Genomic DNA, 22,070 nt, shown 5'->3' with positions numbered 1-22,070 from the left:
GCTAAAGCTGTGCTCTAACAAATGAAGTTTATCAGACAATTGAAGGAGCACTGTTCATGATGAACTGAGAAAACTGAGCAAGATCCAGGCTTAGAACTTTTCTCTCTCCCTCGGACCATGCCCTTAGCTCCAACTTGCAGCAAGACCAGGAAGCACTGGTTGATTTCAGCCCTGCTTAAAAGTCTTATTTGGGAGTTCCCCTCGTGGCGCAGTTGTTAACGAATCCGACTAGGAACCATGAGGTTGCAGGTTCGGTCCCTGCCCTTGCTCAGTGGGTTAATGATCTGGCGTTGCCGTGAGCTGTGGTGTAGGTTGCAGACGCAGCTCAGATCCCGCGTTGCTGTGGCTCTGGCGTAGACTAGTGGCTACGGCTCCGATTAGACCCCCAGCCTGGGAACCTCCATATGCCACGGGAGCGGCCCAAGAAATAGCAAAAAAAGACCAAAAAAAAAAAGTCTTATTTGCAGGCACCACAGCCTCCCTGGGGCCCACCGTCCCATGGAGCTCGGCACGACTTAGCACCTACTTAGATGTGAACACACTTTTTGATTTAGGCAACTAAGTTTTTCTCCAACACTGTGTATTCTGTGAAGCAAATGTCTCTTTCTGGTTTTCAAATAAGTTCTTGCAAGAGCTGGATCCCGGAGAAACTACCTCCGCTCACCCGTGGGAGTTCCCAACTTCCCAAATAACATTCGAGGAACTCTGAAGATCAAAATTAAATACATCTTAGCATCAACCAAAACGGTAGTTGGTACTTAAATAGCTTGACCCAGGCAGCACCTATTTGAACTAAAATATTTTGCTTGATTTTTTTTTTTTTTTTTTGGACCACCTACTATGGATCAGGAACTTAAGAAACAAGACCTTTGATTTCTCTAAGAGTTTTGAAATGAGAGTGTTTCTTGCTTTTCCTTTAAAAATTTACTTTTGGAGTTCCCGTCGTGGCGCAGTGGTTAACGAATCCAACTAGGAACCATGAGGTTGAGGGTTCGATCCCTGCCCTTGCTCAGTGGGTTAAGGATCCGGCGTTGCCATGAGCTGTGGTGTAGGTTGCAGACGCAGCTCGGATCCTGCGTTGCTATGGCTCTGGCATAGGCCGGCGGCTACAGCTCTGATTCGGCCCCTAGCCTGGGAACCTCCATATGCTGCAGGAGCAGCCCAAGAAATAGCAAAAAAGACAAAAAAAAATTTTTTTAAAGTTACTTTTAAGTACATATTGTTTCCATTTTATGGATGCAATACTAAGACTTAGAAAACCTGAGTATGCATATAGGAGCTAATAGGTGGTAGAAAAGGGATTTGAACTCAGTTTTGGGTGACTCTAAACCACTGGGTCATGCTGCTTACTGGCAATAGGGAGGTGGGGCATGTACAGCCCATTTTTCCTGGAGGATGAATGTTTAGGCTGCCTGAAAGGGTCACTGCGTGTAGAGAGTGTTCCAGGCCCCTAGGGAAGGAAGGTGAGCGGATTCTGGCTGATGTTTATCAGAACCGCCTGGGTTCTAATTCCTGGTTCTGTGAAAGAATTCTTTCCCCATCTCTCCCAGACACCCCTGGGGGCACAAGCCCTCTTGTCAGCAAATCTTAAATGGGTATCAACCGTGTGAGCTTGCATCCTCAAATGGGTTGTTGTTTTTGTTTTTTTTTTTTTTTTTGGTCTTTTTGTCTTTTTAGGGCCACAGCTGAGGCATATGGAGGTTTCCAGACTAGGGGTCCAATCAGAGCTACAGCCGCTGGCCTACACCACTGCCACAGCAACGCTGGATCCTTAACCCACTGAGTGAAGCCAGGGATTGAACCCGCGTCCTCATGGATGCTAGTGGGGTTCGTTAATCGCTGAGCCACAACAGGCACTCCTTCTCAAATGGATTGAGTTGAAGGCAAGAATGTCCTCAGTTGCTTAACCAAGAGCCCAGTGAGAAAGTACCGGGAGACACCGCTTTCTGCTAAGCCACGGTTGACACCGATTTCTTCTGGCACCCGCTGGCTTATTCGCATTAGTCCAGTACTGCGGGTCTTGGGCTTCTTGCCTTGACCCCCTGATGATGAGCCACTGCTAAGCTAAACTGTGTGAGGAATTGAGACCACCTGCTGCAGTAGCTCCTGGATTTCATTCAGATGTGGTTTAACACAATACTTTGCAAGGTAGGTCTTCCTCGTGTGGACCTTTCCTGGAGAGGGCTGGCGAAACCTGAACTGTGTTTGGTATGTGTGAACCAACTGCAGAAATGTTCTGCTGACCCAGTTGGCTTGTGTTCAGAGTAGAGGTTGTTCCCGGAGTTTCCGTGATGCAACCTCCCTGGCGTAGGCTCTTGGGCTGTGGATGACTTGGAGGTGTTTGCAGGTGAATGCTGAGAATAGATCGCCCTATTGTCTAAAAACTCTCCCAACTGTGCTATCAGATCGTTGTCTCCATCCGGCTGAGGACTGATAGAGCAGGTGGGAAGAGGAGAAATGTGAGTTCCATCAAAGCAAAGGTCATCAGGTGTCCAGAAGAGTAAAGGGAGAGTTTACCATATAACACACTTCAGTTTGTTTGGTTTTGTTTCCTTGTTCGTTTTATTCAAATTAAAATTGAAGCTTTTCTTTGCTTTTGTTTTTAATCTTTTGGATCCTGGTAGGTTTCTGAATGAAGCTCAACTCCTTTGATCCAAAGCAGTCTTCTCAAGAAATTAGTCCCTGGCCAATGCCTGATAAATCAGAGTGTGCTTGTCCCAGAGACAGAGATAAGAATAATTAGTAAAGGAAGGTATCAGTTCTGGTATCTGGCTGCCTGGGTGCAAATCCCAACTTGATTTTTTTTTTTTGGTCTTTTTGCTATTTCTTTGGGCAGCTCCCGCGGCATATGGAGGTTCCCAGGCTAGGGGTCTAATCGCAGCTGTAGCCGCTGGCCTATACCAGAGCCACAGCAACACGGGATCCGAGCCGAGTCTGCAACCTACACCACAGCTCACGGCAACGCCGGATCGTTAACCCACTGAGCAAGGGTAGGGACTGAACCCGCAACCTCATGGTTCCTAGTCGGATTCGTTAACCACTGCGCCACGACGGGAACTCCCCAACTTGATTATTTTTAGCTATAGTCTTCCTGTCCCTTGGTTTACCCTAAGGGAAACACAGAGGTTAACAGTAACTGTCTCACAGGGCTGCCTGCAGCTGTACCATCCAATATGGGGCCACTGTGCACTTGAAATGTGCTAGTCCAAGTTGAGATACTCTGTCAGTTAAAGTATAGCCCAGATTTCAAAGACTCAGTACAGAGCTCAAAGTATCCCATTAGTAGTTTTTAAATTGATTCCATATGGAAGTGATAATATTTGGGGTATGTTGGGTTAAACAAAATGTATCTTCGATGTTAATTTCTCCCATTTCATTTTACTTTTTTAGTGTGGCTACCAGAAAAGTTTTAATTACATATGTGGCTTGAATCACATGTGTAGCATTTCTATTGGGAAACGCTAGACTAAACCAGAGGATTAAATGAGTTCATACCTGTAAAGCACTTTTCACGCAGTAATGGACATAGAATATGTAATCAATAAATAGAAGTTTTTTTTTTTTTTAATCTAACTTTCTCTTGAGCAGAAGCCCAGTTTCAGCGCCAGCCCAGGAGGTGTCCAGGCTGCTGTATAAAAGCAGAGGTCAATCTTTTCGAACAAGGTGGGCGGGGGGTGGTGGGAGGTAAGTGCCTGCACAAAGTAGGCAGACAATAAGGAAGTCTATGTGGTCCCTAGGTGGGGGGAGCTATGTGGAAGGGCTCTCCCCAGTCCATGCAGGATAAAATGATCAGATCCCCAAAGTTAAGGCACATTTGCCTCTCAGCACCTTCCAAGATACTGTGATGCTAAAAGATAGAGCCTCTCGCCCTGGGAGCCTTCCTTCTGCCCCCCTGAGGCCAGCATCTACTTGGAAATGGCAGTGGGTGGCCTGGTAGCCTCACACATTCAGCAGGAGGAGATGCCCCACCCCCTGTAGCCTCCTGAGCTTAGCTGCAGGCATTGTTGGAGGTGAGCCAGGAGGGCAGAAGTCCAAGGAGGAAGTGGGATTTGAAGAATCCCTGTTGGTCTGCCCTGTGGGCCCAGCGGACACTGTAGGGGTCCCGTTCTCCCCTCTGAGCTGCAGCAGTTCTCCCCTCTCACTGCCTCTGACCAAGATGGGCCCTTAGGGCATCAGAGTCCAGCACAGATTTAGAAGCTCATCCTTTTGGGGGCAATCTGGTGTGTGCCGTGAGATGGCACATTTCCCCAGACATCAGCGTGTTGGGATGGCATCATGTCTCAATCTGCCTCTCTCACATCCAACCTTTTTTTCTTTCTTTTTTTTTTTTTGCTTTTTAGGGCCACCTCTGTGGCATACGGAGGTTCCCAGGCTAGGTGTTGAATCAGAGCTGTAGCTGCTGGCCTACACCACAGCCACAGCAATGCCAGATCTGAGCTTTGTCTGTGACCTACACCACAGCTCACGGCAATGCCGATCCTTAACCCACTGAGTGGGGCCAGGAATCAAACCTGTGTCCTCATCGATACTAGTCAGATGCATTTCCACTGAGCCACAGAAGGAACTCCCCACATTCAACCTTTTAACTCATGACTCTTGTCTAGACACAAGCATCGATTATGTGCTGGGATGAGGTTTAATGATCCCAGGGCATCTTCCCATAAATTATCCCCAGGTCTGCCTTCCACCTTTACAACACAGAGTGCACTTCAGAGGCATCAGGGTCAGCAGATTGGAAGGGCGCAGGGAAAGTCCACCCACTCGCAAAAAACCCAATTATCCTTACTTCCAACATTGCACAATATGAAAATTTTGGCTATTAAAGTTCTTATCTAGGAGTTCCTTGTTAAAACATAGACGGGGCCTCTTCTTAGAAAAGTAGTGAATTTATTCTTTGATGTGTTAATTTCTTAATGTGAAAAATTCATAAGGGATGAATTTATTGACTTGCTTTCCAATGCAATTAGGTCAGAAAGAAAAGGCAGTTTCGATAAGGTGTGAAGATTTGCATAGGAATTTATATTTATTCATTCAATAAATATTTGCTGCGTGCCTACTGAGTACAAGGCTCAGAGCTCCACAGTCGGTTGTTTGGAGGTGGCAGGAGGGAAAGAAGAAAGTGAATGTGAAGGAATCAGTGGTGTATGCCAGGGAGTTCCACGTTATCCCATTTAATCCTCACACACGCACCTGCAAGGAAGGCTATTTCCATGAGCAGGAGAGGAAAGGCAATACCCCCAAATCTGTAGGGCTGGGAAGGAGTAAAGCCAGGATTCAGACCCTTATGTTCTGATTCCAAGGTGCCCAACAGTCTTCTCTGCACGGAACCAATGGGGCCAATAGACACCAGGAGGAAAGGTTGCCAGGAAGCAAGAGGGACCCACACAATGGAAGGTGAGCGAGCCAGGGGCCACCAGCATCCACTTCATCTTAATAGCCCCTTGACTTGTGATCAAGGAGTAGAACTTGGAGTGCCCGCTATGGCACAGCAGGATTGGTGCTGTCTCTGGAGGGCTGGGATGTAGGTTCCATCCCCGGGCTTGGCACAGTGGGTGAAGGACCCAGCATTCCTGCATCTGCTCTGTAGGTTGCAACTGCAGCTTGGATCTGATCTCTGGCTGGGAAACTGCATATTCCTTGGGGCAGCCAACAAAAGGGAGTATAATTTATTTTACAACCATGGAGCCATATATCAAGTAACAGATGAGCCCAGTGGGTGAGGGTGGAGCAGCCCTGGGAGAAGGTGGTCCCAGAGTAAACACACACACACACAAACGGAGGCAGGAGGGCTGGGACCAGTGCAGTGTTTGGTGTGGGCTCAGCAGCAGAGCATCAGCTGACAGTAGTGCAAGATCCTGAGAGGTAGCATTACTGAGATCTAGCAGCAGAGTTAGGGCCACTGATATTGGACCAGGGTTTAGAGAGGGAGGGATGCAGCCCCTGTAAGTCTGCCCAGGAATGAGGGAGGGTCTGCTTTGTGCAATACGTGCCCTGTTATTGTCCAACCCCTTTTTATTAAGCGCCCGACATGTGCCAGGCACCGTGCTAGGCCCAGATATCCAACCGCACCCCCCCCCCCCGTCCGCGTGAGCAATGTGAGCAGAGAGGGGACATCCGTTCCCACGGAGTCTGGCACGTGCTGACCTGGCCTGGTTCGCGGAGAGGCCGCGGGGTTTCAGGCGCCGCTCCAGCACGGCTGCGGCGGGGCGAGGAGGCCAGGCAGCCGAGTCAGCGCGCGGTCCCCTCTAGGGGACAGTGGTCACCCGAAACGCCCCCACGGGCTCACGTGTGCTGCCCACCGCGGGCCGCGTGCGGCTGCTGCCTGGGCTCGAGGATTGCCCGCCCCGCCGCGGCCCGTAGCGCTATGAAGGGCGGGGAGCGGGGGACCGATCCTGGCGCTGCGGCGCGTAGCTCTGCAGCGGGACCCCGAAGAGGCTGCCAGCCCTCGGCCGCCCGCCCGCCCCCGGGAAGGGCGCTGGTCCCTGTCCCGGCTGCCGGGACTTGGACCCACCGCCGGCCCTCTCTACGCGCGCCCAATGGGGCTCCGTTTAAAACCGGACCAGCAGGATGCCAACAGCTTTGTAACGTGACGCGGTGCAGCAGGAACCACAAGGAGGGGGGACCCCCGTGGACAGATTCCTCTATAGGCCATCCTTGACCCCAGCAGCTGGGATCTTGGGCGGAGAAGGGACTGAACCTGAGTTCAAGTGCAGAACAAAAACTGGCGCATGGAGGGAGCGGGCGAGGCCTCTGATCCTTAGAGGTGGAAAAATGGAGCCCACCGCCGGGCAGAGGGGGAGCTTCAGGGCATTTTCTCTCATCCTCGGAAGCTCTGCTTTGGACGTTGGCGATTTTTCCCTCCTGATGGCTGGATGGATGCCAAAGTGAAAAATGAATTTTGCAGAGCAATAAGGGAAAGACATACAGTAGAATACCTTTTTTTCTCTCCTTCTCTTTTTTTTTTTTTTTTTTTGGCTTATCAGATGAAGAAAGTTGGAAAGCATGGCCAGAGCTAGGATTTTGAGGTTGTAGGGAAACCTACATACTGCAGGTTGAGAGGTACCCTGGCACAGTCTTTCTTGGGGCAGTTAATATTGTTTTGCAAAAGTATTCACTTTTTACCAGCCCTTTGACCCAGCAATTTTATGTATTTTGGGATACAAATATATCCCAAGATTGTGGAAAGTTTTAGCTACAAAGAGAATTCCCTTCAGCAATGTGTGTAGCAGTAAAACATTTACGGGTAAGATTATTCAGTGGTATGGTACATCCATATGACTGAATACTGTGTAATGAAAATCTTGTAAAAGTTAATGAGGCATGGTGTCTGCAATATCCCAGTAAATGTGAAAAGCACTTTAAAAAGCACTATGTAGAAAAGTATTCCAACTTTTAAGGGGAAGTATGTATCTACAGAAAGAAGGCTGGAAGGGGTGCTTACAATGATTACCAAGGGTATTGCATATTCTCTTCTACCTTTTACTTGTTTGCATTTTCCAGATTTTTATCACCAGCTTGTACAACTTTTGCAATAAGGGACAGAAAAGAACATTTTAAAAACCGTAGACATTATTTTTAAGAGAAAAGAGAAGCATCTGGGTCTAATATTTTACAATCCCCCAGAGTAGGGAGTAGAAGGCCCCACAAAAGAAGCAAAAAATTCAGGAGCACTTTTCTAGGAAAGATTTAGGAGTTGAACACTGGCCATTCCCACAAATGGAGAATCCAAGAAGATGGGTGGAGCAGTTTATAGATATGCAAATCCAGAGATTACGATTTCTTTTTTAAAAAGTGCAGAACCACATATTTTTTCCATTTCTTTTTGAGATGCGAATAGACAATCTGCAGGCCTCTTTAGCTCTCGTGTGAGGGGGAGCTTGGGGGATGGTACAAAAGTGCTGGACTGGAGCCCTTAGGACACAGTGGAGAAGGACACAGCTCAGCCTACTGCCCTCATTCAGAGCCTGCCTTGCTGCTTAACCAACAGCCCAACCTGGGACAACTTGCCAAAGCTCTCTGTGCCTTGTTTTCCTTCTGAGGGTAATAACGGTGTTTGCCCCATTAAGTGAATTAGTACAGCAAAATGTTGAGCATTGTGCATTTTAATGCACATTGTACACAGGATTGGTTTTAATCAGGTGTGGCAAGACATGCAGTCACAGAAAAGACTGTCATGGAGGAAGAAGGTTATAGTCTCAGATCCCTGGAAACAGGAGGCCTGGCGTGCCATCTAGGGCCACATGGAGAAGCATCAGGGTTGGTCGAAATCAGAAGGAATGAGGGGAGAAGAGCCTTTACTGACTTTCATAGTAAGTAGGCTAAACAGGTTAAGGATGGGCTTGTTGAATAATTTCAGCTTTGCTATGGGGCATAGGGCCATCTCTAGTTGTCTGGTACCTGATCCTGGAGTGATGAGGGCAAGAAGTAGTGGCCCAGAGTGTGAGATCTTGAAAAAGAGGGTAATTGGGAAGGTACAGCTCTAGTATGACTATAAAAAGTACACTTGTAGGAGTTCCCATTGTGGTTCAATGGGTTATGAACCTGACTCTCATCCATGAAGATTTGGGTTCGATCCCTGGCCTTGCTCGGTGGGTTAAGGATACGGCATTGCCACGAACTTCGGTGTAGGTCACAGGCACGGCTCAGATTTGGTGTTGCTATGGCTCTGGTGTAGGCTGGCAGCTATAGCTCTGATTCAGCCCCTACCCTGGGAACTTCCGTATGCCACAGGTGCAGCCCTAAAATAAATAAATAAAATACAAAGTACACTTGTTAGTAAGTCCTTTATCATGTCTAAGAATTACCCAGAGTAGTTTCTGGGTAGTCTTTCTCCAGCGTGGGCCAAAACCCCAGATGTCAAAACAGCAGAAATGCAGAAAAGAAAAAGACATGATTAATACACAGTGCCTGCCTATAGAGGCATTATAGTGTTTGCTTTATAATGCCTCTAACACTCTATAATGTTAGCTTCACACTGGTTCTAGCTCTGTCACTCTGTGTAACCTTTGGCAAGTCATAAACTTTCAGTCTTAAATTTCTCCAAGATGAGAATAGAAGCTGGATAGAAGAGAATAAACTTCTTGAATTCAAAATCAGGCCACTTGGAGTTTCTGTCGTGGCTCAGTGGTTAACGGATCCGACTAGGAACCATGAGGTTGTGGGTTCGATCCCTGGCCTTGCTCAGTGGGTTGAGGATCCAGCATTGCCGTGAGCTGTGGTGTAGGTTGCAGACAAGGCTCGGATCCCGCGTTGCTGTGGCTCTGGCGTGGGCTTGGCAGCTACAGCTCCGATTGGACCCCTAATCTGGGAAGCTCCATGTGCTGTGGGTGCGGCCCTAGAAAGGGCAAAAAGACAAAAAAAAAAAAGGGTCACTTGGCCCAGGTGGTTTAATCCATGAACATTCACTGATCTCCTGTTGGCAAACCAGAAAGCTAGACTGTGAATGCCCTGTCGGGACCCATCAGAACCACAGCAAGAGCACATCTGCTTTAACCACATGAGGCCTAAGGTGTACCAAGAGCTCAGTGAATGTTTGCTGAATGAGTAAATTGATTTAATACTGTGACCTCAATGGAAATTCAAGACTTTTTAACCTTTTTACATCATTTCCAAATATTGGGGGATTTTCTAGTTATTCTTTTATGATTGGTATATAGCTTAATGGTTCTATACTCAGATAACACATTCTGTAAGATTTCATTAGATGTGGTGAGACTTACTTTATGACCCAACTTAGGGTCCATTTGGGTAAATCTTACAAGTGAACTTGAAGCGAATCTGTCTCCTAAACTCATTGAGTCCAGTTGATTGAAACTTGTCAATTAGGTCATGTTTGTTTATTATGTAGTTCCCTTCTTTTATTATTTTTTTCTTATTTTTTGCTTTTTAGGGCCACACCTGTGGCGCATGGAAGTTCCCAGGCTAAGGGTCGAATTGGAGGTACAGCTGCCAGCCTACACCTCGGCCACGACAATGCAGGATCCAAGCCACGCCTGCAACTTACACCACAGCTCACAGCAATGCCTGGTCCCTGACCCCCTGAGCGAGGCCAGGGATCAAACCCGCATGGATAATAGTCGGATTTGTTTCCACTATGCCACAGCGGGTACTCCTCTAGTTCACATCTTTAGTGCTAGGATTTTTGGTCTGCTTCTCCTGACAATAGATGTGTAAAATCTTCTCCTATGACTACAGACTAGTTGTTGTTTTTTTTTTTCTGTTATTCTATCCATATTTATTTCATACATACTGAGTCCAAGAATACAAATTGAGGAGAGTTAATGTCTTCCTGGTGGACTGACTTTTTCATCATCATAAACTTTCCATGTTTGTCTCTAGTAATATTTTGTGTCTTAACGTTGACTTTATCTGACTTTGTACCAACTCTTTTGGGGATTAATGTGTGTATGGTAAATCTTCTTCCATCCTTTTCCCTTAAACCTCTGTGTCTTCTGTAGGAAACGCAAATAATGTTGCTTTGTTAAATCCACTGCAACAATCCTTGTCTTTTCATTGGACTGTATTTTTTAATCTAAAGTAATTACTGATATATTTGTGTTTGAATCCTCCATCCTACTATTTTTAAAAAATTTATGGAAAATGGAGTTCCCATCATGGCTCAGTGGTTAACGAACCTGACTAGTATCCACGAGGACCTGGGTTCGATCCCTAGCCTCGTTCGGAGGGTTAAGGATCTGGCGTTGCCTTAAGCTGTGGTACAGGCCCTGAAAAGTCCAAAAAAAGATTATGAAAACTATTCTATGTAACTTTTTCTCTGCTCTGTTGCTCTCATTTTGGATTAACCAGAGTTTTTAAAAATAATTTCATCTTTTCCCCCTTTATTAGTCTGTTCACTCTACTTTTTGTTCTCTTCTTACGGTGATTATGTAAAGACTACAGTGTGCACCCAGCTAAGACTATTAAGACTTGCTAATGTGTAATAGAAAAGAGTACTTTTTTTTTGGCCATGCCTGCAGCATGTGGAAGTTCCCAGGCCAGTGATCAAAATCACGCCATAGCAGTGACCATGCCGGATCCTTAACCCACTGAACCACAAGGGAACTCCAGACAAGAGTACTTTTACCCCACCTCAGAAGCACAAAGACCTTGGAACACTTCCATTTACCCCCCTCCTGCCTTTTGTGCTGTTGCCACCCTGTATTTTAATGATACGTATTTTAAACCCCACAAAACATTATGATTGTTTTACGCAGTTGATCTGCATTTAGATCCATCAGCATAGCAACAGCCTCTTCCTTCCCTTCACGCCACATGAGGATTATTTGTCCTGTGGTCTGAAGAACTCCCTTTAATGTCTCCATCTCGTGGATCCTCTGATGACAAAGTCTGTCCACCTTTGCGACAACCTTCCTTCTCTCCAGAGGGTATAGAATTCTAGGGTTTGTTTTTGTTTTGTTTTTTTCTTTTGGTTTTTGTAGGGCTGCACCCTTGGCATATGGAAGTTCCCAGGCTAGGGGTTGAATCAGAGCTACATACCTGCCAGTTTACATCACAGCCACAGCAACGCCAGATGTGAGCCGGGTGTGCGACCCATACCACAGCTCACAGCCATGCTGGATCCTTAATCCACTGAGCCAGGGCCAGGGATTGAACACACATCCTCATGGATAAGAGTCCCTTGTTGGGTTCCTTACCATACGAGCCACAATGGGAACTCCCTAGAATTCTAGGTCAACTTAATTTTTTCAACCTTTTGAAAATGTCATCTGATTATCTTATTTGTTTCCTTCTTTTTTTGAGAGCCCAGCTGTTAGCCCTATTCTTGCCCCTTTGAAGGTAACGCTCCTTTTTCACTTTGGCTGCTTATAGGCTCTCTGTCCTTGTCTCAGATTTTCCACAGTCTAATTTTGATGTGCCCTGATGTTGTTTTCTTTGCAGACTATCCTGCTTGGGCTTGATATTTTTCATCCAGTTCATATAATTCTTGGCCATTGTTTCTTCAAATATTTCTTCCAGACATTCCTTCTCTCCTCTTTTGGAATTCCAATTATATGGATGTTAGACCTTTCTAACACGTAGACCATAACTCTGCCCTAACTTCTGGAGTTTAATCCATCAGGGACCCCTGTCTGAAAGCCTGGGGCTGTTTAACAGGGCCCTTCCTCCTTTGTAGGCTCTGGACTCCGTGTCTTCAGTCCTGGGAGGTTGCCTGGAGCTTTGCTTAGCTGTTGACCATGGCCTTGGAATTGGCAAGTGGCTTAAGGGGAAAAGCAGACACAAGGGTCAGGCTCGCCTTGCTGTACTTCCCATCTCTCCGGATTCTTGGCTTCTTGAGTCCTTGCTGCCTCGGTAGCTCTTCAGGGTCTTCAAATACATGTTTTTGGCACTTTATCCACTTTTTCCAGTTGTTCTTGGTGGGAAGTTTTCTCTAGTATAAGCTAGTCTGCCGTAACCAGAAACATGCCATACTGGGTGGAAATGATAAGAGGTGGCTTCTGCCCCCAGGGACTGAGGCTCTGGTAGAGCCTGGCATGACCATGGTATACAGCACAAGCGGAATGTTTTTTTTTTTTAATATGTATAATCTATTTTATTTATTTATTTATTTATTTCACTGTACAGCATGGGGACCAAGTTACAGATACATGTATATATAATTTTTCCTCGCATTGTTGTGTTGCAATATGAGTATCTAGACATAGTTCTCAATACTACACAGCAGAATGCTATTTTATTTTATTTATTTATTTATTTTGGTCTCTTGCCTTTTCTAGAACCACACCCACAGCATGTGGAGGTTCCCAAGCTAGGGGTTGAATCGGAGCTGTAGCCACTGGCCTACGCCAGAGCCACAGCAACGCGGATCCGAGCCGCATCTGCAACCTACACCACAGCTCACAGCAATGCCGGATCCTTAACCCACTGAGCAAGAGCAGGGATCGAACCCGCAACCTCATGGTTCCTAGTCGGATTCGTTAACCACTGCGCCACGACGGGAACTCCCAGAATGCTATTTTAAAGGGAATCAGAGGAAACATTGATTCTGATTAGGTGCATCTGGAAAGCTTTCCTTGAAGAACAGGATGGATCGTGACACATTATTTAGAGAGAAGGGGAGAGGTGTGGATGGAACACGTTGATCTAGGTGGGAAAACTTAAGCCACTCTAGGCTGCGATGATGGGACAGCTGACACGTGAAGGGCTGCAGTGAGGCCAAGGAGCGTAGTTGAAGCCAGGAATGCAGGTATGTGCCATGTTGTAAAGGCTTCTAAATCCCAGGCAGAATTTGGATTTTTTTAATACGTGAGAGTGGGTGTTTTGGTAGCTTGGTATTGACTACTTCTGGCTTTACTGGCACTATCTGTGCATCTCCGGTGAAGTCTAACAGAAAAGTCCTCTGGTTCTTGATTTTCTCCCTCATAGAATAAGAATCCTCCTCCGTGGCTCCTTCACCCCTGCCTCAAGTTTCTAGAGGCACAGATGAGCCTGTGGAAACCAATGTGCCCTGATGGGAATGAAGCATGGCCAGGGTGGAGGAGGTGCATAAGGAGCCCCTTCAGAGCCATGTACTAGTTCGTCAAGCTGTGGTCTGAAGGGGGCAACTGCAGGAACCCCACAACTTTTTGGCCTGGTTTGTGAGTCATGAGATGCAAATGGCTGGAGCTCCAGTAAACCAGACGGCCTTCTGAAGCCCTTGGTATTGACTGTCCTCTGAGCCCTGGCCTCTCTGCCCCAGCATCCATGATGGGACAGGCACTGCCTGGCCATCCTGACGGACGTGGACCTGCCTCTCTCCGAGGTCGATCATCCTTCCAGGTGCTCTGGGCACTTATCTGGTCCTTCCTTGATGGTGATGCACCATGCACTGAGCAATAGGATTAGCCTAACCCTCTGTACCTGGTTGATATAGAAGGTGTAGCTTTCACCTGCTGGGCCCCACATCCCAAGTCTACTTCCCCTTCCGTGAAACACATCTGCAGTCCTTTAAGACAGCCTTGTCCTCTCTCTCAATTATGGAAGAACCAAGACACATGAGCATAAGTCTTTGTTTCCTGCTATATGAGCTTTTCCTGCTATATGATCTCATCCTGAAATTCTGAGGTAGGTGAGAATATAAAATTTTTGAGGAGTTCCCATTGTGGCTCAGCGGTTAACAAATCCAATTAGGAACCATGAGGTTGCAGGTTCGATCCCTGGCCTTGCTCAGTGGGTTAAGGATCTGGCGTGGCTGTGAGCTGTGGTGTAGGTCACAGACACGGCTCGGATCCCGAGTTGCTGTGGCTCTGGTGTAGGCCGGCGGCTACAGCTCCGATTGGACCCCTAAACTGGGAACCTCCATATGCCCTGGGAGCAGCCCTAGAAAAGGCAAAAAGACCAAAATAAATAAATAAATAAATAAGTAAATAAAATTTTTAAAAATTTTTTGAGAATTTGAGAATTTAAAATTTGTATTTATCAAATGCTCCTCTAGGCTTATTATGTGCCATTCATCCAATTTTCATAACAATGTTGTGAGCTAGATACAATTATTATCCCCATTTATAGATAGGAAACACTGAACAGCACAGAGAAGTTAAGTATTTCGCCCAAGGTCACACAGCTAGTCAGTATCAGAATGAGGGTTCAAATCCAGATTGTCTAGCTCCGGAGTCTGTGCCCCTCCCCCTCCCTCTACTCCAGTCCTCTGTTGCCTGATGAGGGGCCACTCAGCCCCTCTCCTGTTTGCCATGAGAACTTTATGCCTCCCCTCTGTGCCCAGGGCATGTGGGACTCAGCCCCCAGCAGCCCTCAGGGACAGAAACTATGAAAAGGGACGGAATTGTCACATGGGCCTCCTTGGCTTCCCTGAAGGCGGGAAAGGCACCTCGGGACTGTTCTTTGGGACTAAACTGCAGTTCAGCTAAGGACAGGCCCCGTCTAAGAGCTGTTTAGGGGGCTTTGCCTCTGACCTGGTTCAGCGGCCTCACCCGACTCGAGGCCCAGAGTGTAAGGCGCAATAAGATACGGGGTGAGGGTGAGCATGCCAGAGAGATGTGCACAGAGGGAACAGCAGTGAACTCTGGGAAGTTCATTGCTGAACTCGAAGCCTCTTAGTGTTACTCTCAGCACCAGAAGGGTCCGTGTCCATCCAGATCAGCTCACATCCCAAGAGAGGAAGGCCACCTTGCCTGGGAGTACCTGAGACCTCTTCAGTGTACACACTGACCTCTAGAACCAAATCACCTTTTCATTCCATAAACATGTCCTTGAACCTCTCATGTGTACTCTGGAGGAGCCAAAGAAAGCTGAGACCCAAGTTCTACCCTCAAGCGGTTTGTAGGCTCCTTGGGGATTTGAAGGTGTCTGAAAGGGGTGAGGAGAAAATCTAGACAACAAAGCCTCCTTGGCAGGAAGACCCTGGGGCTGCTCTGCCTGCCCTGCAGCCCGCTGCCCTCCTTCTGCCCACTCTCTGTGCCCAGGAGGCCAAGCCCTAGAGGATCCACCAAGAGATGGGCTTGGCTTCAGCTTGGGTTTGCCTGTAGGAAACACCGGGAGATTAGAAGCCAGGAGGAGAGCGAGCTCAGGCATTTGTTCCCCCTGCCCCTTCTGCTGTGGTTTGGCTCTGAGACCCATCACGGAAGCCACAGCTCCAAACAGAGCCCCCTCTGCTCAGCTGCTCCCTCCCAGGGGACTCCTCAGCCTGGGGATGATAACAGTCTCCCCGTCTGGCCAGCTTGGGTATCACACTGTCCTTTGTTCCTTTCCCTGACTCTGCTGGCAAGCAGCTACCAGAGCCATAGCAGTGACAACAGGGGATCCTTAACCCACCACACCACCAGGGAACTCCTGGAGATGGTCTTTTTAAACACTGTCCTCAAATGAAGTCTGAATGTGCTGTTTCCTGCCAAGAATCTTCCTGGCAAAAAGCATTTCAGCGATCTGGGAAGGTTGTGGGCAAAGAGGTGGGACTTCTCAGACCTGTCTGGCTGAAGTGCAAGGTGGGCGGAGAGAGAATGGACTCTAGACTGTGATGAGTTTTCAATACTAAGCAAGGAGCATGAAATCACTGGAGGTTTTGTTGATGTCTCTAACCCAAATTCCTCCTCTCTTCCAGGAAACAGCGGTCGGTTGGTCCTGGGCACCAAGCGCCCCCGTCTGTCAGGTCCTCCAGCCTGAGGACAGGGATGGAGAGGTGTGCAGGCTCCTGCCTCTGCAGCTGTCTGGCTGTGCTTGCCCTGCTGCCCGCCCTGAGCTTGGCGCAGTACGAGAGCTGGCCCCACTACCCAGAGTACTTCCAGCAGCCCGCCCCCGAGTACCACCGGCCTCAGGCGCCGTCCGACGTGGTCAAGATCCAGCTGCGCCTGGCGGGCCAGAAGAGGAAGCACAGCGAGGGCCGGCTGGAGGTGTACTACAATGGCCAGTGGGGCACCGTGTGCGACGACGACTTCTCCATCCATGCTGCCCACGTTGTCTGCCGGGAGCTGGGATACGTGGAGGCCAAGTCCTGGACTGCCAGCTCCTCCTACGGCAAGGGGGAAGGTAAACTGCTCTGTGCTTGGGGACTGAGCACTAGTGTTACTGGGAGAGCCCGGGAACATGCTTCCAGGCGGGTAGCCTGATCAACGAAGCTGCAGTTACTGTCAAGTACAGATTCCTGATAACACTCCATCTGGGCAGCCTCCGTGCCTTTGCTGGGAGGTGGGAGCAGAGGGAGGCGGGGGAGAGGTACAGCGACCACTGGTCCTGCTTTGCCCAGAACTTTCCTAGTTTTAGCATGCCAGGTCTGGCAGCCCGGGGAATGCCTCATCCTGGGCAGATCAGCCTGCTTAGTGACCCTAGGTAGTGGCTGAAGTCAGTCTGTGGTCATCTCTCAAGCCACGTGACTGCCTGGGGCTGCTGTCAGCCAGGGGAGACGACTTTTCTTCCAGCTGCCCTGGAGGGAGTACCTTTTGCTTCTTGTCACAAAGGCTGCCCCTAGGTTAGCGTTCCCTGACTCTCCCACCCTCCTGCCCCTGTAGAGTTCACACTTCTAATACCAAGATGCAGCTCTGGGCGTGGCCAGAACAGGAACAGTGCTGCTTAGGCTTTCTTACTTTGGCCTTTTCTTTCCTCCATTGTTAACCTCCATCAATACATTGAAAAAAATGGGGGGAGGGGATTTTGAGGGAGGGCAGGTATTGGGCCCCAGAACCTTGGGCTCAGTCCTGTGCTAACCTAACTAACTATATACTTTATGCGAAGACACTCATCTCCTTGGCCTCAGTTTCTGAATCTGGAAGTTAGGTTCTCTAAGAACTCTTGAAACTGTCATCATCTGTGGTCCCAAGCGGGGAAGTAGATAAGGGTCAAGAGCATTATTTCAAAATAAGATTCAAGGAGTTTCCACTGTGGCTCAGTGGGTTAAGAACCCAACTAATATCCATGAGGATGCAGTTTGATCCCTGGCCTTCCTTGCTCAGTGGGTTAGAGGTCCAGCATTGCCACAAGCTGCAGTGTAGCTCACAGATGCGGCTCAGATCCTGAGTTGCTGTGGCTGTGGTGTAAGCCGGCAGCTGCAGCTCTGATTTGACCCCAAGCCTGGGCACTTCCATATGCCACAGGTGCAGCCTTAAAAAGAAAAAAAAAAGTCAGTGGTTAAGAGCCCCCCTCTCAGAGTTGGTAAAGCAAAGACAGCTCCCCCACCTGGCTGAGCTGCTGTACAGGTTATCAGTGTGGGCCTGGCTGCTGGACTAAAGCAGAGGGGCCCCAAATCTTGTCCTGGACAAATGGATTAGTGCCACGTTGATGGCATAAGAATCCCCGGGGATTGCCCCTTAACCCCATGATATTCAGGACTAAGCTCTGGGTTGGAGTCCAGGACTTTCAGAAGCCTCCCAAGGAAGGTTTGGGAGTCACTGAAATAGATTGTTGTTATGGCCCCTCCCAACCCTTGCTTTCTGTTATTTTAAAAATTATAGACAAAAGCCAATCCCATCTTATACGTATCTCCCCTCCGTACAATTGAATATGTCCTTTTGGAATAACTGGAAGAAGAGACTCAGGAAAATGTTCTCTGAAGCTGACTCTGGCTTCCTGACCGTGATGGGAGTAAAACCGGCAAAGACCAGTTAGCACGTGCTAGGATTTTAAAACCCATTTCTTGTCTTCTTTTCAAAAACTCCGGACACTCCTTCATCCTTTCACGTCTCCACTTATTCTGCTAGCTGAGTGATCCAGGGGGAACGTCAGATTTATGTTTTCTATTCCAGGCTCTCTCAGCATAATTATTTCATTATTTCAGTACTTTCCAATGACTTTGCAGTTTTTCCAGCGACAACTTTATTTTTATTTATTTGTTTTTTGTGTGTGTGTGTGTTTTTGCCTTTTCTTGAGCCGCTCCCGCGGCATATGGAGGTTCCCAGGCTAGGGGTCTAATGGGAGCTATAGCTTCTGGCCTATGCCACAGCCACAGCAACTCAGGATCCAAGCCGTGTCTGCGACCTACACCACAGCTCACAGCAACGCTGGATCCTTAACCTACTGAGGAAGGCCGGGGATCAAACCTGCAACCTCATGTTTCTTAGTCGGATTTTTATTTCTACACAAACTTGAAATTTACAGGTGGCTGGAGAGGCGCATTAATGTGGCTCAGGCTTTGCCATCCAAGGATGATGCTGGGAGAAAAGTTCACAGGGATAAGGGGAATATTCAAGAGAGAGATTCAAATCAGGGAGCCCAAGCTAGGAAAGTAGGAGGATGCTCCATGGAGCGGTTGAAGAACTGGAGAAAGCTGTTGGGATCAACGGCCTGTGGATTGAGGTTGCATCTTACTAGAAAGATGAGGTGTGGTGTGGATGGACAGCAGAAGTGTTGAAATGGCAATGGAGGGTGTGTTTACTTGTATTGTCAAGGTCTAAGCTATGACCATGGGATGCTAGCGGATGTAGGGTGGAGGAGAGTCACTGGAGAGAGGAGGTGTAATGAGTAAGACCATTGAGACTTAGGAAAGGATAAGTGTCAAAGAGAAAGTGAGAAACATGCTCTCCTGTCTCCAGGACATTAAGGATTATGCTGTCTACGTAAAGTGGTACTTGGTTTGCCATGAGTGACCCTTTAAATATAAATGTATTTGAATGTCAGCATCATTTTGGGATTTTTAACACTGCGTACATGGTGGGCAGTCAATAAATATGAATGGACTGACCTGGAGCTCCCATTGTGGCTCAGTGAAAATGAACCCTACCAGGATCCATGAGGTCGTGGGTTTGATCCCTGGCCTCACTCAGTGGGTTAAGGATCCAGCGTTGCCGTGAGCTGTGGTGTAGGTCACAGACACGGCTCGGATCCCACGTTGCTGTGACTGTGATGTAGGCTGGCAGCTATCACTCCGATTCCACCCCAGCCAGAGAACTTCCATATGCTATGGGTGCAGCCCTAAATAAATAAATAAATAAATAAATAATTAGTGGACTGATACCATTTCATTTGGAAGAAAATTTAAAACAATCAGTAATTAGCATTTTGCACAGTGACCAATGCCCTGACCAATGCCCTGTGCTGCTATGGGGCTTAAACTTCGAGTCAACTATGTGGATGAATTGGAAACATGGCAGCTGAACCCATAAGAGGCCACCCCTCCAGGAGTGCCACCAGTTCCCACTCCTCTGAAGTTAAGTCTGCAGTAACGGAACCAGGGAGAGCAGCCATGCACCTCCTGGGTTTTCCAGCCTAGCCTGTCAACCGATCTCTTCTCCCAAAGCATCTCTGAGCTCAAGGAAATTGAGGGACCTTTTAGAGGGTTCCAGAGGGGACAGCTGCCCCACTTCTCATCCTCTCTCCTTGGCCCACCAACCTCAGATGGTTGCTCTTCTTGGCCTATCTTCAGATCTGAGGTTAGATGTGACTCCCCTTACCCCCTCATCCTTCAGATCAGAGTGACAAAGCCAGTGGGATCCTAAAGCTTCCAACTTGAATCATCCATTGCTGTGACAGCTCAGGGAAACACTGGCATTCACATGGAATTTTACTCATGATCTCAATCCTCAAATGGCCTGTTAACTTGTTTGTACATCTCCTCTCCTTTCATCAGGAGAAGCAGTTCTTAGGGTAAATGAGTGGAAAGAGTGCAATGAAATTGGGGTTCTGATCGACTGGCATTTTTTGTCCAAAACTGGAGTCCCACCTGGGTCCCAGGCGCCACTTTCCTAGCAGCTCTGAGATGCCATGTACTGAACTGTGCCCAGGACCACCCTGCATTCCAGCAGCAGAACCAGAAGCTGGTTGCTTTGGGATCAGAAGAGTCTAGTTAGTTGATAGGCATTAAGCATTCGGGGGGAAAAAAAAAAAAAAAAAAAAACAAGCCAAGTCAGTTTACCATGTATGGTGATGCTGTCTTGGTAATGCCATCATGGGCTAAGTAGAAATTTACAGATTTACATTTCCACTACCTAAAAAAAATAACTGGTGGGAATGCATAGAAGGTAGAATTATTGGGGGTGAATTAAAGCTTCTTAAGACCCCAACTCTTTGGGGGTAATAGTTCCCATCAGCACCCCAGGGTGCTAATTTCAAATGTTCCTTATCAGAAAGTACAGTGGCCCTGGGGCATGTGTTGGGCATCTCTTCCTGGTGCTTTTAGCTGTATGTGGTCCTGTTTCGCATCCCCTTCACCAGGGCGGTTTCTTTCACTGTAGATGGAATAAGAGCTCTGCTTCTTTTCACCATCTCTGTCCGTTCAGCAGCTTTGCAACAGAATGTTCCAAAGAAGAGGCCCCGCTTCAAATGTGGAGGGTCTCTTCCGTTGCTAGTACTTAGCAAGACAAACATTGGTTTGTTGTTGAAACAGCAATCGATTAGCAAGCATATGTTTCAGTGGAGCTTGAAGGCTTGGAACTGGGGCCAAATTGAGAAACCAGTTGGACAACCTCAGCCCAGATGTTTTCAATAAGCCCTTTGTTCCCTTCAGTGCATCTGACTGAGATGCTCTCCTTTGAGCCCTGAGCTGCCGTCCGTCACAGCAGACATGGTCCAGCTGGGCCCTGAAGTCCGAGGCCAGGCCCTGGGCATCCCCCACCCCCACCCTGAAGAGCCGCATATTCTCCTTGGTTTTCTCATCTCTACAATGGGAGTGTTTTTTCTTGCATCGTGGAAACGACAGAATTCATTGTTTTCCTGACTTATTGGAAGGAGAAAGGGAGGATGACCGTGTACGAGGCAATACATTATTTCACTGAATCTCCATGGCAACCAGTTTGTGGCTGTCATTGTGTTCACGTGAGAAATGGGCGTGGTGAAGTAGCCGAGGCGGTTACCTGGTGCCCAAGTGGAAGGCAGAGAAAATCTGAATCCAGGTTGTCTGACTCCATTATACAATCGAGTCTGCATGGAGTCAGGAAAAGGAGAGTTTTGACTTTGTTACTTTTTGTTTTGTAGTGATGCTTCTGAAAATCAATCACTCTTTGAAAACCCTCTAGCTCTTCAGAGTCTTTTCAAATTTTTAATTGTGGTAAAATGCACATGACATGTGCCATCGTAACCATGCCTCAGTGTCTAGTTCAGTAACGTTAAGTACGTCCACACTGTTGTGCAACTCGTCTCCAGAACTCTTTTCGTCTTGCAAAACTAAAACTACACACATTAAATCACCAGCCCCTGGTAAACACCATCCTACTCTCTGTCTCCATGATTTTGACTCCTCTCAGTTCCTTATTATACGTGTAGAACCACAGGGTGTTTGCCTTTTTGTGACTGATTGATTTCACTTTAACATGATGAACTGAGTTCATCTGTGCTGCAGCATGTGTTCCTTTTTAAGGCTGAACAACGTTCCCGTCTTTGTATAGACCCCAGTTTGTCAATGGACACCTTAGGTTGCTTCCACATTCTGGCTATTGTGCATGATGCTGTAATGCACATGGATGTACAAATACCTCCTTGAGACCCTCCTTTCAGTTCTTTTGGGTATACACCCAGTGGTGGGAATTGCTGGATTATATGGTAATTTTTTTTTTTTTTTTGTCTTTTGTCTTTTAGGGCTGCACTCAGGGCATATGGAGGTTCCCAGGCTAGGGGTCGAATCAGAGCTGTAGCCACCAGCCTACGTCACAGCCACAGCAACACAGGATCCGAGCCATGTCTGCGACCTACATACA

General features: G+C 47.7%; 1 protein-coding gene across 4 annotated transcripts in view; it reads left to right on the top strand.

The window, feature by feature from the left end:
- Positions 1–22,070, top strand: part of LOXL2 (lysyl oxidase like 2) — a 105,174-nt gene that overhangs the window by 16,268 nt on the left and 66,836 nt on the right. For all 4 annotated transcript variants that reach the window (XR_014828318.1, XR_014828319.1, XM_021074114.2 and 1 more), the window contains one exon: positions 16,055–16,479. Coding sequence is in view for 2 of the 4 variants with exons in the window: in XM_021074114.2 (XP_020929773.2) it covers positions 16,125–16,479 (355 nt within the window). In the remaining 2 variants the exon portion in view is untranslated. The remainder of the gene's footprint in view (positions 1–16,054; positions 16,480–22,070) is intronic.

The sequence above is a fragment of the Sus scrofa genome, chromosome 14, assembly GCF_054392235.1.
Source record: "Sus scrofa isolate SSC_HxYL_T2T_F1_AM1 chromosome 14, Sscrofa_HxYL_maternal_Yorkshire_Landrace_v2.0, whole genome shotgun sequence".
NCBI lineage: Eukaryota > Metazoa > Chordata > Mammalia > Artiodactyla > Suidae > Sus > Sus scrofa.
Note: the sequence above shows the minus strand (reverse complement) of the source record. Positions and strands in the feature narration are given on the sequence as shown.